Here is an 18,359-nt window from a genome sequence, read left to right as displayed (position 1 = left end):
TTACGTAACGCATGAACACAAAATCGATTCCTTTCCTCCGTAATTTGGATATATAATCCTATACAATACTGTTCATACATTGGAAGTACAGTATCATATACTACAACAGATGTAATCTGTAGACAGAATGCAGACAAATGATTAGTAATTTCTTAAAATACTACCTCGAGGTATGTGCTGGTAGTCAAACTACAAACTCGTTACTCGACTCCAATGAGAATTGACTTGCTTTTGATCTAACCAAATCATGAAGAATGTAATTTATGGACACGGCATACACCGACTTTATGGGTAGTTCTGTTAAATTGTTGTTTTTAAAACTTTTTTCAGTTTGTTGTTGGACCGGACCAATTGCTTTAAAACTTCCAGTGGTTAAAGATTGTTGTTGTCGCTACAAGACTATTTCACAAATTTTTGTGGGCTCAATGGGATTCATCAAAATTGAAAATTACGCACCACGTGGCGGTTCCGCGATCGTATTTCAGCAATATGATGGTCAGCGAAGTCGGTAGTTATTGGCAGGAAAGACTATCTGTACTGTGAAAGGTTTAATTCTACCTTGTCTTAGTTCTCGTTTCATATTTTTAGCATTGCCATCTTGTTTGGAATCAACTTACGTTCTTGGATGTGATCCCGCTCTTTAAAAATTCAAGTCGATAAACGATAAACTTGCTACTTACGATACAATAATGATTATCCGTTTAGATGCAGTTTGAGCATATGGAAGTGAAGCTTCAAGATTATTGCCTGGGAACAGAAAAATGCTCCATACCCTTCTTACACATTTGAAAATGTGGTGCCCGTACATTTGAACCCACGCACATTTGAACCCATACATTTGCACCCGTATATCCGCGGGTTCAATCTGTATGAGGGTGCTAAAATCCATGAGTTAGGGTTAGTATGGGTTCTTATATCCGTAAAAAAGGTACAATAGTATGCAGGTGCAATTGTCGTGGGTTCAAATCTACGTGAGTTCAAATGTAATGGGACCGAAAATGTTTAAAAGTATAACAGGTTTAATTGTATATAGAACATGTCAGAAACGGAATCAAAAGCATGGGATACTGTTGGAATTGTCACTTATTCAAATTCGCGACAACAGGCTGACGAGGTTAGTTCTAAGTAATACGTTAAACAATATGATCAACTAATTTTTGTGGGACAGTAATGACAACGAAACGAAAATGTTATTTTTTCTATTCTAGCTTTATTCTGAATGGGCGCAGAAATATGACAGTGATCTCGATACCCTGAAATATGAAACTCCGCAGAATCTGGTGACAGAATTATTAAAATATATCGATAACACTCCGTCAACAAAAGTTTTGGATGTTGCGGCAGGTAAATTGAGAATTTTTAAGACATATTATATAAAAATGAACTTTTGTAGCTTGGTTTGGCTTTCACCTAAAAGGTATTTTCGTCATTTTGAACAAAGGTTAAGTTGGTTCAATGTTTTCGGAAGCTACAACCCCAAAATACGCTCTCAATATACAATCCTGAATCCGGCACATAAGTCATGACGAAGCTGAACAATTTTACAACAATGGCCTGAACAATTCTGCAACGTACATTACTGCTGATGTGCAATGTCAGTCAGTTTATAAATTTAAAGGCCGAGAAAAATTTTGACGTTTATGTTTACTTTGCTCCGTATGCCAGGAGTGTGCAACCTCCGGGCCAAATGTGGCGCACAAGAAAATAGAGTATGGCCCGTGGATAAGTGTCAATTTTGAATGGAGTGCCCACGAAAACGAGCCCACGAAACGAGTTTGGAATTTAGTTTAATCTGGTACGTGTGAGTAATTCCAATCCATTTGCGTAGCAAAGCCTTTCCCCGCGTCCAATTTATCATCTATGCCCATGGCGTTAAAATGCCCTAACAGCTAGCTTGTGCGAAGCGAACAACGCATGTCATAAGATCAATAACCAGAGTTTCTGTGGCTGCAACTACTGGAAAGCCAATGTTAAATGAAGGTGCGGCCCGCGGTACATATATATACAGTTGTATAATTTTTTTAGTAGAATAATTTTAATCGATTTCTTGTACCCGCCGATTATGTTGATTTACACAGGCACGGGAAAATGCGGCGAGGTTTTTAAAAAACTTGGTTTTAAAGGAATTATGGACGCCATAGAAATCAATGGTGCGATGCTGGAAATAGCAAAGAGAAAAAGTTTATACAGGTAGTCACGCAAGTCTTTTTTAAAAATTAGAAATCATGCTGTATTTCTAAACATAAGCAGATCAAAATCGACATGTCTTGTTGAAACAGAGAACCAACAAGTTATCTGATTTAAGATATATCTCGAAAGCCATGAGAAGATGAAGACCTAGAATACTAGATAGTACATTGACATTTTATTAATTGTTTACACTGATATAAATGTTCATCAAATATAATAAACTAGATAGCGATCAGAGACCTCCGACTTATCGATATTCCACATGTTCATTATTTTACTCGACCAGTCCTCCAAAGTCAAAAAAAAATTTAAAAAAAAAACGACGTAAGTTAGGGGATCCACCAAAACAGAAACAGCGATTTCGATTCCTTTACTCTGACTCAACAGCGACACCGCGTGTTCCATCACTAATTAAGTAATAACTCGCTGATTATACGACATAATTCATCAATAGGCTTCTGCTCCGAGATATGATGAATGCACATGTAAAATTGGGAGCAGATTCAACCTCGCTTTCGCGAGATATCGCATAACATACGAAAGTGTCTAACAGACAGATACCTATCAACATACTTACCGATCGAGATCGATAAGTAATAATTTCATCGAATATATGACTAGAGATATACATGCTGCGCATTAGATAAGACAAATTTACAATTTGTTCAGATTCGATTGTTGTATACATTTTATATGACATTTATTTTTAGACGTAGAATAGATTATAATATATTCAAGTAGCCTATACGATCTTGTTTTTAACTTGCCCTATACATTGTGTTTTAATAGGAATCACACGGAAATGGGGGTTTATCCAGATAAATCGATTCCAATAGTTGATGGATTGTACGATGCGGCGGTATGTGCTGGATCATTCGGTCCTCATCATTTAGCTCCAGGGTGTGTTGCGGTGAGTAATAAATATAGTTTCCCTTATTCGAAGGACATTGAATCGTAATTTTGTTTGGTTTAATAAACGGTGAACTATTCCTTTTTATTCATGATACGATTTTTTTATTATTAAATTAATATGTATCAAATCTGCCAGTACATATTTTAAGCTCGTACTGAAGAGTTTGGTTCACCAATGTTAATCTAAAACTAATTTTCAAATTAGTAGTAGGAGTTGTTTACATGAGGTAACAACAAAACAAATTCACAAATAGTCCGGAAGTCTCTTTCTTAAACATTCTGTTTGAACTTGGGTGATAGAACAGATATATATTTTCTAGTCCCAGTTTGCCCATGTGCCATGTCATACTTTAATGAATGTTAACTTTATTGGGCCCATTTTTGTACCAGCCAATCAGTCACACTTTAAGACAAGGAGGCGTGACAATTTTCAGTTGTCGGGCAACTCCTCAGGCAACCGAGTACAGAGATTTGCTCGAAAATGAAATAGATAAACTAGAGAAAGCTGGAATGATTGCCAGAATTGAAGTGAAAGAAATGACTCATTATGCAGTAAAATGCCGGGAAACAGGAAATTCAATGATGTCAAAAGTCTATGTTTATCACAGATTGTGAAAAATTTGAATCAAATGATTTTTTGATGTTCACTAATTGGTAATAAAATGCATCTGAATGAATGTCAATCTGTGATTCGAATATACTTTACAATGTAGAAATTTGAAGATATGAAGTGTTTTATGCTGCCAGAGTACAATAAGTTACGTTTAGAAAGTATTACCGTACTTCGACTTCCGTTGTCCGTCGGGTGATACTCAGGGCATGAGTTTGAAATTAAAAACAAATAGTAGTTACCAGATGAATTATTTTTGACGAGTATATTTTTGAGCAATGATTTAAAAGTGCAAGCATGCCAATTTTCCAGACACCCAAAGAAAACATGAATTATAGCAGAATTTGGAATTTGTGACGCTTGTTGATATCATATTCATTAGTCAACGATTCTCACAAGGTATGCAATAGTATCGATAATAACTAGGATTTTAGCCAGAGGGATTTCGCGGTTGTGAGGATTATACATACTGGTTTTATCTGTCGGTGGTAGATAACTTCTAAATAACTTTTTTTTATTGAAAAAGATAAATAAGAATTACTTTTTTACTGAGCACATGCTTATTGAAGGCCAGAATCAGCTGGTTAAGAACAATGTTCTGATGATTCAATAGATGTCAAGGGCACCGGACTGATCGGAGGTTTTGTGTAGAAGTGTGGTCTCTTCAATGTTGAAGTTTTATTAACTTGCTCACCAACCTGATCAAATATGATTTTAGAGCTAGTAATCCATTATATTTATCTGAAATTATATGTCCTTTGCATTGGCCTATATCACGTGGTATTTGCTGGAAAAATTAAATGACACGACAATTAATTCGAGATCACCATAACATGACAACGAGTCTCTGCTGGTATCTGATATCTATAAAATACACGAAGGTTGCTTATGTCCATGTAATGAATTCATCATGGAGAACTCTTGAATATACAGTTTAGCATTGTTCATTATTTGAAACACTTTGCTGAAACGAGTTTCACCTTTTCCCATCCACCTCCAACTTCGATTAATTTGTTATGGATTTTCAAAATTGTTTTTGGACTGGGAACTGGTTCAGGCGTTATTACATAAATAGTTTTATTTCCAAATGAGTCACACCTTAACTTCATAACATACGAATTTTCTTCACCAATGGCAACAAATGGCATATATTGTGAAGCATTCATCTCCGACTCAATCTTGTAGACCGCAGCTCCGTGAACGTCCTGAAGCACAGCAGTTTCAAGTTCATCCACACCAAGTACTTTCTCGGTACGAAACGTAGATGGTCCGATCCGAGCGAATTCTATTTTAGTAGAACCAATATTTTCGTGTTCATCTCTTGCATCTTGTTGAAATTTCAAATGATAAGAAAAGGCGCCATCTTTCCCAATAGTAGGATTCTATCGTTAATTGTTTACCATATTTAAAAAAAAATCAGATTATTGAAAAAAGCTCCGTTTGTTTATAACTTTTCCTTGTACTGAACCCCAGAATGGCTTACGGTGTTTTGGTTAACAGAGTTTTAAACTACAAAGCAGGCGAAGGGTTATTTTGATTTGAGTTTAGGTGATTTAATCTGTGATCAATTTGGTGATATTATTCACTTTATTAAATAAAATAGGCTATCAATGGGAACAATTGAAAAACATATTTTATCGGTCATATAACCAACTTTAGACAACTGGCTTGGCCACACAAAAAAAGAGTTTCCCCATGTAAACAACGCAACGAAAATAAGCGACAACCAGAGCGCGGCAGAAAAGGCAAGAAAAAAGAATGCGGCTATCGCTTATCCCTCTAACATTGAAGGCACGGGGTAAAACGACAAAAGTTTTGACGCATCTCTGAGAGCAAAATCATTATGTATTTTAAACGATGTGACCGCCCTTGTAAACATAAATTTCCGTTTCGGATGTATTTATGCTTGATGGGGGAAAATCTGAGTGTTGGCATGAGCCATACTAAATGGTTTGGCCTGATCAACACCCCTTGTATAGAAGATATAAAAATCAGCCAGTTGTGATAAAAATTTGTCGTTTCGAACCCTTGATTCATGCCGAGAACAACCTCAATATGGGTCTAATATACCCACAACGCTTTGTTCGTATAGCCATTTTGCCATGACTCTGAGCAAACATCTAAACAGATTCTCAATAACCTTATACTCGACTTCGTATTTCAATTTACAATTTAGCAAATGTAATATGCATCTTTACTCTCACGTAAGAAACTTGTTGCTCTAGAGTTATTATACGTTTTGAAATTAACAAATTCGCACTGAAGAAGATAGGTGGTTGATGCATTCTCACATGTTAAAGCTGTGGTTAATATGAAGGTAAATTTCTTTAATGTTGATTTATAAAGTTGTTCCAAAATAATTGTTCAAGGAATTAAATAGCATTTGAAAAAAAATATGACAACTTCGGAGCCAAATAAATTTGACCTACACAGAAACAAGAGATCTATTGCACATTTACGCTATTCCATCTTCACAATTCCCCAGTACGCAGGTCGTCAGACAAATTTGTAATTTTGATTATATTTATTTCCACAACTTTTACTATACAAAAAAAATTCATTAACTTGTAGAACAATTACAACAATACAATTTTGGTCTATGAAATTTATGAATTGCCAAATTTTTTAGAATATCTCTTATGAAGACTAAATATAAAGACTGAATATAAAGATATAAATCTTAGGCATTGTCTTTTTACTATCGAGAACACATTGCTAAATTGAGTTTTTCATCTGCCCATCCATTTCCAACTTCTACTAATTTGTTGTGAATTTCCAGCATTGTTTTTACTTTTGGGACAGGGTCCGGCGTTTTTGCATACACTTTTTTCATCCCGAACAAGTCACACATCAGAACCTTTACGTAATCGTTTTTTTTTTCTAATTTCGGAAGTTCACAATCGTGGCAGCAAGATAACATCAAATATTTCCCGACATATAAAAGCATCACTACTAGAAACCTCAGCATGTTGTATCCTCGAGTTTCCTCCCCCTAATGACTGTCCGCTGAAGTGGTTTCACGAGGTCAATAATATGTAGACTTACCATACGTCCCGTTTTAGGCGGGATAACCCCACTTTTTAACGTCCTGTCCCGGCGTCCCGACCGGTCAGCCAAAAGTCCCGTTTTGGCGTTCAGCCATCCAGCATAATACACGAGTATTGCCGATTAACATGGTCTACATGGCTTTACATGTATAAGGTCAATGTAGTAAAATCGAAAAATATAAATTAAAAAAATCACAGCTATAGGTCTTTGGCAGCGTCCCGTCTTGAAGTCACAAAAATATGGTAACCCTACATATATTACACTTATTGTCTGGAAATTTGCGAAGCCGCGAATTTTGCTTTACTGATATTATTTGAATAATCATTACGAAACAATTTGTTTCGCCGATATTGGATCAGTTTAAATAAAGGAAAAACAAGGAAACGTGCAATATTACTCGTAAATTTATCACGGTTTACCCTATTTGGCCTTTCCCTCAAAAAACGCTGTTGTACCAAGTTTTAAAACAGGCAAAATCATCCTGAAAAACATTTTCAATTACCCTGCCTTAACTATAGGATTGTGCACATAGAACTGAATGACGTAATCTGCAACTCTAAATAGAAACCAAATGCAAAATTTGTCACCTGAGTAACATCAAAGAGGATACACTAATATAATAATATATATAATCAATGCAATATTGTTTTGATTTGCTTATGCGGTTTGATTTTTGTTCGAATTTATCGAGGATATAAACTTCAATGTCAAAGGGCGAACAAACAAATGCTTTTTTACTCGGAACTGGAAGTTCCAAATATTATTTTGATTCATAATTTAAAACTCGTACTAAAGCGTTTCCAGTGTATTTTGAAATGTAAAATAACCAAAATTTTGATGCCAATTTTCAACTACACGCATTGCTTTTTAAAATAATTGGGTTGACCTATTTTCTGAGGAAATCGTATTGGAGTTTGAGATTGAGAGCGAAGCGCACTATCTAAAACTGTTTCATATAACTAACGAGATCGTTAAGTTTATCGCATTAGTGCTAATGCAAATTGAATTTGGCATGTAAAGAGCAACACTCGCACTGGCGGTGTTTTATCACATATACTACAGATAGCGTTTGATTTATTACATTTTGTTTCAACAGCACGGTACTAAATTGAGAAGTATTTACTTTTCATATCAACTGTTTATTGCGGCTTTCACAGGGAGAAAGAATACATTATTTATGGAAAGTCTTATGTCAATATTTACAGTCGGATAGCAAATAAATTTACCCATGTTTACCCTTATTTTTCTTAAACTATATGTACAAGAATTACGTCATAGAGGCACGTGTTTTGTCATGTCCCAAATCACGTACGACGTCGGGGTAAATTTGTTTCGCGACTCGCTTCGATGCATCATAATCGCGGTTGACCGTGCAAAGAAAATTCTTGAAAATAGGGGTTTTAGCACGTGAATCACCCCGTTTATGCGAGGTAAACAGACTTTGTTAACCGCACACCTTCGCACCGGTGGATTTTATGGAATGTGTTTGTCTAAAATCAGTCTCGGGGCTTTATAAAGCTCTTTCAGAAGAGGATTAGGTCATTGTTTCTATAAGTCTTCGATTGTCGTCGTCATAAGTGTCAGTAAAAGAAACAATGACCTCGCATGGTATAAAACAGATGCGATGAAAGATAGGTAGTTTAGTTTTTATACTGCCTATATAATGAAAGCTCAAACTAGAGCTGTCACATTCACAGAAAAATTCTCGATTTTTTGCAAATTGCTAGCATGTAGATATCTTATTAAAATGCTCAGATTAGTTATTGGCAATTGCTACTATGTGATAGCTTAAACAGCATTAATATATATTTGAATTCTGCTTGGAACTGTACTTTTGCAGACCAATTTAATAATTTGTAATTTAAGATAATTTATTGTCATATATATTACAGTAAAAATATTCATACATTGTACAATTTAAAAGTTATTAACTGCTGCGTTCAGTTTACACCGAAGTACCAACACTGATAAGATGAAATGCTTTAAAAAATCGAAGTCAGATGCAGATGACGATGAACCGGATCATGCACTCTTATACGGGATTGATGAGGTACCAGCATGGTATACTTGCATTGGGCTTGGATTTCAGGTAAATAGTATTTATATAACCTTGTGATTTGGAATGAAATCTCATCAATACTTGCTGCTGAAAATTTCCATACCCACTAATTTAATTTATATACAGAATTATTTTCTTAAATTTCAGCACTACCTGACTATGTTAGGATCAAATATTGCAGTTCCACTCATTCTAGCGGAAGGATTTTGTCTTCAGAATAATAACCTAGCAAAATCTGAAATCATCAGCACAATATTCTTCGTCGGTGGAATTGTGACATTGCTACAAACAAGCATTGGAGTGAGGTAAATAAATAGTATTTTTTAAATCGTTTTATAACTCATTTCAGTACGAAACCTAGATTGAACTTAAAAATCCATCACCGTGTTTGTGGCACTTAAATATGTAAACGCCCAATTTTATGCTCCAACTGGTTACTAATGCGTTTATAACCATTATTTGAATTGAATTTTTTGATAAATTGAATTTTACTTATAACTGTTAATGAATAAATAATGGGCGTTCAGTTTTGTGGAACATGCCTTTAGGACGCCTGAACGAAGTGTCAGTTACCAACAACGTCAATAAATGACTACAAAAATAGAAAATTTATCAATTTCATCAATCAACTTTTATTTCAATTTCATATTTAGACTACCGATAGTGCAAGGTGCAGCATTCTCATTTCTGGCACCAACGCTGGCTCTTCTATCTTCACCGAAGTGGAAATGTAATGCCAATAATCTAACAGAAAATAACACAGATGATTGGCAAGCAGCCATGAGAGAGGTAAATTCAATGTTAATTTTTTGTTTTATATTCCTGTTATCAAAGAAATTTTAAAGAGTGGGAAACTATATTTGAAGTAGTAATAAGCCATAAGAGTTGTAGGCAAAAAGCTAAACTTGTTTATACACTTTCAGATCAAATTTTTTTCCGGTAAGTTCAAAACAATAACATATTCTTGAAACGAAACTGAAATATCACTTTTATTCTACGTCTTTCATTTATGTCGACGACCCAAATGTTTTTTGTATGACGCAAACTAAAAGCTCGACAGCGCATCGTAGTAAAACTTTATTGCCAAGTTATTGTCGAATGAGTCAACATAGAAAATTCAGTAATATTAACGTAGATCGATACCTCATTCCCCCCAAAAAAATAAATATTCTTGCGATGAACGGTTTTCCTAAACATATGAGCTCATAAAAATCAAGGAAGAATCTGTTTTAAACGATCGGTTCGTTTATCAGCAAATCAGATCGAAAAAACCCCATATGTCAATCTCCTTTTAGTTTTAGTTCGGTTACTCATTTGTCAAAGCTATTCACATTCTTTTTGTAATAAAAATCACAAAGGCAGCTTGCTAAGTTACTTTGTCCCAGTCACACACAGTCCAATCCAATTGTGCAAATATTATGAATGTATGTCTGACATTTTCAGTATTTGGCAAAGCGGGATCGCAGTATCGTTGGGCCATTACTAATGCGTCACATATTTCAGTAAATTTCCCTGAATTATACGTGTCTGACTGTAATAACTCGTTTTGGCATTTTGTGATTTTAACGTAATTGAGTAGGTCTAGTGTACCCGATACGCACTTTCTTATTAGAACAGACCAAAAAGTCCGCCTTTCCCATTATTTTTGTTGTTACATTTAGGTTCAAGGGTCGATCATGGTCGCCTCATCCGTGCAATTTATCATCGGTATCACGGGGGCAATAGGTTTCCTGATGAAGTATATTGGTCCACTGACTGTCGCACCCACTGTAACTTTGGTTGGATTATCATTATTTGGTGCATCAGCAGATAGTTTTGCTGGAAAGCATTGGGGAATTGCAGTAATGTGAGTTGATTGTTGGTGTATGTGTAGTTAGGAATTGATGTACTATTTCGTGTATTGTAAACATTTATTTATTTATTCTAATATAAAGCATAACTGTCTGCCCCATTTTACGCAATCGTTTTGGTTATTTTACATTTAAAAAATTAGACTGATAACGCTTTTTATCTAACCTAATCCGAATTCAAAATTACGATCTAATAGTCAAGAATTTAATATTTGAAGCTTTCACTTCCAACTACAAAAGCATTTTGTTTGTTTACCCTTTGATATTTAAAGTTTATATCCTCGTTGATTTCGAACAAAAATCTCCGACGAGTTTACAACTGTGTATAATGTGCAATAATTTTCCACATTAGCGTATATTGAAAATATCGCACCATTTTGTTTTTGTCATGTGAACCCATGCAAATAAATTCCATTCCTAGAATTACTTCCGTCTTACGTAAAATTATGAAAACTTTAAGCATACTGCGATGAATGTTAAATAATTACCTAATTTGAGTCAGTTTCTAGCAAGTTTGTATAAATGTTTTTGTTTGCGCTGGACAAACCTTGCCTACGTACTAATGAACTGGTCGATGACTCAAAACTGACCATTAAACTATATATGAGGACACTTTCATGACGCAGAAGATATTAAAAAGCACAGAATACTTAATAGCATTCCACAGTTATCATTTTGAATGACTTTCAAAGTAAGATCAAATTCTGGAGTTTGAAATACGATGTAGAATGGTAATCCACACCATGGCCTGTCTTGTTTCTCTCACTTAGCGAGCTGATTTCTCAACATAATTTTCCGTTACTTTTTCGTTCAGGACAATTGGTTTGATTATAATATTTTCGCAACACATACGAACCGTGCCTCTACCGTTTCCATATTATGCAAGAGGCAAAGGAATGAAAGTATCCTGGATAAAAATATTTAGTCTGTATCCGGTAGGTGCTATTTATTTTACTATTTTTTTGTTTGTTTTGTGCATGAAGACTTTCACAAATTTAAAAGTGACCTAATCGAAATCATCTCAATATAGTAACCATCTGAAAATTGGCACTTTCCCACGGCCGCAGAATTTTTCCTTGTGGGCCGCACTCGGCCCGCGGGCTGCAGGTTGCATACCTCTGATTTAAATTATTGAGCAAGCGTATATGCCTAAAATGAAAGACAGTTGGCTAATAGTTAATTAAAAAAATCATAAACATAACTCTTCGTAACATGAACGTTCTATGGTTTTAAGCCCTCATCCCAAAGTGTGTTTTTTATTTTTGAAGGTATGTATTATTACCATTTTATATTTGATGAAGATTCTTCTCGCTATTTGTGTTGTTTGGGGATTCTGTGGAATTTTAACAGCAACTGATGTATTTCCGACGAATTCAACAAGTTACGGATACGAAGCAAGAACCGATATCAGGCTGGGAGTATTACAAGAAGCCGCATGGTTCCGCGTCCCATACCCTGGTACGTTTTCGCTTTGAGCACATTCTATAGCAATGGTTTCCAAACCTTTTTCCTAGCGACCCAAATATTTAAAAAAAAAATTGTAAAATCTCGTGACTCGAGTGTATGCTCAAATATTAAACAGTATGTAGTTCTTTCAGGGCCGCAAAATTGAATTATAAATACAAAACTATCGTTTTTATATAACATTTATTTTACCAAAAATTACCTCAAGGTGGGGAAGTCGCGCTTGTTTGCTATCGGCGAGTTTTTGAAGTTGTAGCGTGGCTTTGCTTGAGCAAAATAGATACTTCGAATTTTTAACACTTTGATACTTCTCATATATAAAGTTAAGCAACGCTTCAAATGTGATTAAATTTTTTTCTTTTTAAAAACAAGCGACCCAAAAATAGTTTTAAGGCGACCCAGTTTTAGGTCGCGACCCATAGTGTGGGAAACACTGTTCTATAGTGTAGAAATCAACTGACAAACATTCAATGCAAGTTTTATATCTATATGTACTGCCGGTAAATTACATTCGCTGTGAGCAGCGTTATCAGGTTCTGCGAATTATACTGTTTACATTGGATTAGATAGCGAGAGGTCAACGACTTTAAAAAATATACACGGCAAGCAAATAAAGGGGGGGCTAAGTGGTTAATACTTTGCCAAAAAGAAAATGATTATTGAGACACAAATTCTTTTCAGGTCAATGGGGATTGCCGACAGTTTCTCTGTCTGGTGTACTTGGTATGATAAGTGGAGTACTCGCTTCAATTATTGAGTCGATCGGTGATTATTATGCATGTGCTCGTCTGTGTGGTATCTCTGCACCACCGAAGCATGCTTTGAACAGGTTGGTAAAAACATAGTTGAAAGCGCCGAAGTGATTTTTACAACTGCTTGTTTCTTTGAATAACGTAATGCTTCAAACTTATATTTATAACCCGCTTCTTCAACTAAAAGGCAATGTAAAATATTTCGAACAAAACGCAACTTTGGCCATTTTGAATGTGAACAGCATAACTTTAAAACCGTTTATATATATGTACTTTGTGTATTGGAAAATTGCGTTAAGTTCTCCCGGCTATACCAAAGTAATGCAATTGACTCGCATAGTCAAATTGTTAAAAAGTAATTATTAAATACTATTAAGACTAAATCGTTTAAATAATTCATCATTACAGAGGTATTTTGGTGGAAGGAGTGGGATGTCTATTTGCTGGAGCTTGGGGGAGTGGAAGCGGAACAACATCATACAGTGAGAATATTGGTGCCATTGGAGTAACTAAGGTAACAAAAGTCTTTGTTTAGAAATTCTATGCCGTACCATTGAGTTATTTCGCTACCTCGTATAAAACAAGTTCAGAGACTGAAACTCGTTAAAATATCAGCCAGGTTCGTTTACGATACGTGATGCGGAACCAATTCTCTCAAATAGAAATAAGATTAGCAACCCATTCCTGCCACTAAGTGTACGATATATCGATTATATAAGTAAAACAAACATACAACACTCGCAAATTTTTTACAAAACAGCCTCAAGAGATTCTTGGGTATAAGATGTTATTTACTCTTCGGTATCGGGTCTCTGTTAGTTTTTCGGGTAGACTGAACATACAAATACCATTGCATTTACAAATTATTAGTATTTATAATAATCAAGTTTGTACATTTTGCTTATTGTAACACATTGTTCTTTTTACAGGTTGGCAGTAGACGTGTTGTACAAACTGGTGCTTGTCTTATGATAATTTTAGCAGTAATTGGGAAGTTTGGAGCCTTGTTCACAACAATTCCAGATCCCATCGTGGGTGAGTTATTGACATACCCAATTACGAACGAATATGCGCCAAGAACTTTATCCAATGAGCACTATTGGAAAGATCTTGGATAATGTTTTCGATTTAGTTGCTTATTTGCTACAATGAGATAGAATCGTTTGAGTTTTATAAATTGTTAGGTAATTCATCAAAATCAGATTATCAGAATTTTATAAAAATATTAATACCAAAATTTTCAGTCATTTTAAAATATTTTGAATGATATATATATATTATGTATTTGATGACGCCATACATTTTGCGTAGACTCAAGTCTAACTGGCATTTCTATGTGTTTTCAATTATCTCGATTTTATTTTAATCTTCTTATTCACAATTCGGTATATATATATATATATATATATATATATATATATATATATATGATGTATTAAAATGCTTTCATTTTCAATATCAGGTGGAATGTTTTGTGTTATGTTTGGAATGATTGCCGCTGTCGGAATGTCAAACTTACAATTTGTTGATTTGAATTCGACGAGAAATCTATTGATAATGGGGTTCGCTACATTCATGGGTATTGCTGTTCCAGAATGGGTGAAGAAAAATGAAGAGTTGATATCAACTGGTGAGTAGTTTTCCAAACGTTGTTGAGTATTTGAAGCTACGTTCTGAAATTTCCAAGAAATGAAGTTTGACCGAAATTCGAAAGTGGTGAAAGTCGAGAAAATGCCCCCTTAAAAATTCAATCAATCAAACTTTATATTATATAGTATTTTAATAATATAACACCCGTATTTTAATACACGCATTGAAATATCATTTCTGTATTCTAACTTGCAACCTACCAGTGTATTGGTAGATGAAATAACGGGTTTTTATTTTCCTTATTTTCGTAACGTAACAGTGATATATATAACTTATTATTTCAGGTATACCTGAATTGGATCAAGTGTTTCTTGTTCTTCTTCAAACTGGAATGTTTGTCGCTGGGTTTCTTGGATTTCTACTGGACAACACAATACCAGGTAATAAACAAAAATATATAATTTTACTGAATCACAGTGCAAAATCTTATCAATCAACTTTCAAAAATTGTATCTGCAGGAACGAAAAAAGAAAGAGGGTTGTTAACGTGGAACAAAGTACAGGATGATGAAGAGCAAATCGATGGAATTTCTATGCCTGTTTCACATTATGATTTGCCGTTTGGAAACTGCGGATGCATGAAAAACAATAGGTGCAATAACTTCATGAAATATATACCAATATGTCCCGCATTTGGCAAAGACACCAAAACAACGGACAAAGATGTAACTATGGAAAATGGGATTGCGATTCATGAATTTGATCTTCCAGAATCAACTCGTTTATAGCACATAACACAATGATAAATTTTGAGAACGGAACATTTGGGGTGTTTTTTTTATCATAAATTCAAAATTCAAAACTTGGATGCATAAAAGGCTAGATCATATATATGAAATGAAGACCAATTTTCTCTATTTTAGCACTGTTTTGGCAGATTACAAATTTTTATTTTTACTTGATATATATGGCTTACTTTGATACTCAGTTATTTGCATAGAGCTGTTTTAAATCATTGTTTTATCGAACATCTGCTACTGCCTGAATTTCCTAAAAAATGAACCCAAAACGATTACACGAAACAACACCACTGTAATATATATTTTATGGATAGTTGACAACGATGTATCGCAAGAATGTCTCTTCTACTTTTTTTGCTAATGTTTGTGTTGATCGTATTGTATTTGAATATTCAAAGTATCAATTCTTTTTTGCCATTTTTCTACAAATAATGTAACTTTTTCATTTGCGTTTTGTTGTTATGAGGTGAAGTTTTTGTTTTTGTTGAAGTTTTTATAGAAATATTTATATCATGTTCCTTACTTTTGATTTGAAAATCACGTATGTCAAACTGCTAGTTAAGATTCTGCACAATTCTGGTGGATAACATTTTGTCAACGAGAAAATCTCCACAAGCGTGGGTTGAATTATTGGCTCTTCTCACTCTTGGTTAAAAGAAAATAATGTTCGTATCAGAAGAGTCAGATATCGATTTTGAGTACCCGCGTGTAGGAAAAGAAAGAAGAAAGCTAGAATGTATGGTGGCCTCTCGTACGTTCCAGCACATGAATCAGCTAAATGCATAGGCCTTATGGCGAAGAAAGTCGTAACCCTTGGTAACGTTGACCACTAGGAGTCCTGCAATTCTTTCAAACGTGATCACACCCGGCGGGATTCAAATATGCCAATCTATATAGGGGAAACTGAGTTGCGAAGACAGGCATGTTCAAAAATCGAAGCACGAGTCCGATATCCGCCAGGCTGAATATGGAGAAACGTATGACGCCATGCTGATGACAACTTAGGATTTTCAAAAATTATCATAGGTCGCTTTTCGCATCATTTCAAATCGGGGACATATCTTACGGATAAGAAAATGTACATTCAAAATATCATTCAGGATAACGTAAGAAAAATATAAGCGGACGTAATACCTCCTACGACTCTCAATAGTCATATTACTCACATCCCGTTATTTAAACAATACTGCTTTGCACTCAAACAGGCGATCTTGCCTATTGCATAAGTATATGCCATGGTTTGTTATGTCAACACTACAGACACATAGAATAATTGTTCTATCAAAACACCAGTCGTCTGTAATGAAGGCTTACAACTCTGCAAGTTAAATTCTAACCAGGAAAAGAGCTAAGTGTTGTTTTGTCAGATCGATATGTTCTACATAGTTTCGCTCCACGAATACATATATTTAAAGTGATGATAGTAAATGTAGCCTACTAATTATAGGTATCCATGTTGGTAAATGATATATTTATTCAAATATAGTTAATTACTGATAATTGTTTAATTAGTACATAATTATTTAACGCACCTTCGATGTTCGACTTGATTACTTTTATGAATCTTACATTATTGTGTCAGCAGAGGCAAGAGTGATAGCATAAAGAACTGATAGCATAAAATTCAACAGATTACAAATGAAGTTATAGACAGTTTGTTGCAATTATCATTTATTCTTTTTCAAAAAAAAAAAAATTCTTTTTATTTCATCGTGTTTCTCGCGAAATTTTGTTATAGATTAAATGACCTTTCTTGCAATATACTCTGCTCAAACAGATTAAAGATTTCGGCCAAAAAACTTAGTGAAAAACTAGTAATTTCTAACTCAAGTTTTTGTTTTGTTTTTACATTGGTGCCAAATCTTATGCAGTGCATCACACAAACAAGCGCAAAATATAGCTTTCAACATATTTCAAATGTTTGATTTGAAATTGGTACACTAAGTCAAAATAATATGTTTATAACTCCATTTTATCTAACAATGGACACACTTTCATCACTGGGCAACAAGCTACGTGCGACAAAACAACGTTGCAAACAAGTCATTTTCGTAACGTGACACTTGAATTGTCGGAAATTACTCGTTTCGCGAGTTGTGACTTTCATAGAAAATAATTAATCGGTCATTTTCCCATTATATATAACTATGCTTCGTCGAGTGAGCCAGTGCATGCTTCGAAATAAAGGAAGGAAGTTTGTAATACAAGGGAACATTAAGATCAATGTACCTAGTCATTATAAAGCTCGAAGGTAGGCAGAATAAACTACCTTAAAGCCGTAACCTTGTCACGTTAGAATCCGGCTATCATCGTTATTTTTTGTATTGTTTATTTATGCGTATGTTGACAGACAATAGTCAAAATGTTAACATGTTTTGATAAAAAGTGGTTCATCGCGGCTTTGTATTACATTCCAAAACTTCGCAATGTTCCAATTCACGGTGCCCTCACTCAGTAGTACTAGATGACGAACGACAAAATCTACAGCAAGATGCCAGTTTTCGAGGTCTAAGATTCTAAAATATCATTCACGTTGCAGCACAATCCTGAAAAATGTCGGGCAGTGATCAGCGGTTTATTTTTCCGTCACGAAAAAATACAATATGTGAGTACAGAATGTAAATGAAAAAAAGGCTTCTCTAAGTGAAGGAAAACCAATATTGGTTGTCGAGCAGCGACTCATTTTTACTGTTTTTATACATTATGTTAAGTAGTTGACTATGCGATCCGGAACAATCCAAATTCAATCGCTCATTCGGTTTTCATGAATGTGGTATAACTATGATGTTAAATGAAATTATTTTTTACCATTTTAAAACGTCTTTGGCACAAGAATCCAAATAAGTGTAATTGGTGCTAATGAGCAAATTTAAGTGTCGTAAATCAATTACCTAGATGAATGAAACCACAGCAAAGGCATTAATAGTTTGTTGCTGTAATACGCATTGGAACCGAGATTAATATTTCTAGTGGGTTCGGTCTACAGATTGTTAACTAAGTTGACGATATTTTTATTAGAATAACAGGATTGGTGTAGAACAGGCATCCGTCGGCAATTTTAGGCGGAAACGCTGAAAAATGTTT

The 18,359-nt window shown here is 34.7% G+C and overlaps 2 protein-coding genes across 2 annotated transcripts; both read left to right on the top strand.

Annotated features, from left to right (window-relative positions):
• Positions 1-205: 205 nt before the first annotated feature.
• Positions 206-3,768, top strand: LOC120326861 (methyltransferase-like protein 27). The gene is made up of 6 exons (XM_039393214.2): positions 206-534; positions 1,034-1,114; positions 1,209-1,344; positions 2,079-2,190; positions 2,980-3,100; positions 3,493-3,768. Exons 1-6 carry the CDS (start codon positions 490-492, stop codon positions 3,715-3,717), a joined length of 720 nt encoding a protein of 239 aa, XP_039249148.2. The 5' UTR covers positions 206-489; the 3' UTR covers positions 3,718-3,768.
• Positions 3,769-8,627: 4,859 nt separating this feature from the next.
• LOC120326128 (solute carrier family 23 member 1-like) lies at positions 8,628-15,891 on the top strand. The gene is made up of 12 exons (XM_039392362.2): positions 8,628-8,849; positions 8,967-9,124; positions 9,473-9,608; positions 10,481-10,665; positions 11,484-11,604; positions 11,971-12,127; positions 12,815-12,962; positions 13,294-13,399; positions 13,815-13,920; positions 14,348-14,515; positions 14,820-14,915; positions 14,995-15,891. The coding sequence occupies exons 1-12, from the start codon at positions 8,733-8,735 to the stop codon at positions 15,261-15,263; spliced, it is 1,767 nt and encodes a 588-aa protein (XP_039248296.2). The 5' UTR covers positions 8,628-8,732; the 3' UTR covers positions 15,264-15,891.
• The last annotated feature ends 2,468 nt before the right edge of the window (positions 15,892-18,359 follow it).

Source organism: Styela clava, chromosome 4 (genome assembly GCF_964204865.1).
Source record: "Styela clava chromosome 4, kaStyClav1.hap1.2, whole genome shotgun sequence".
NCBI classification, from domain to species: Eukaryota; Metazoa; Chordata; class Ascidiacea; order Stolidobranchia; family Styelidae; genus Styela; species Styela clava.
This window is presented reverse-complemented; position numbering and strand designations above follow the sequence as displayed.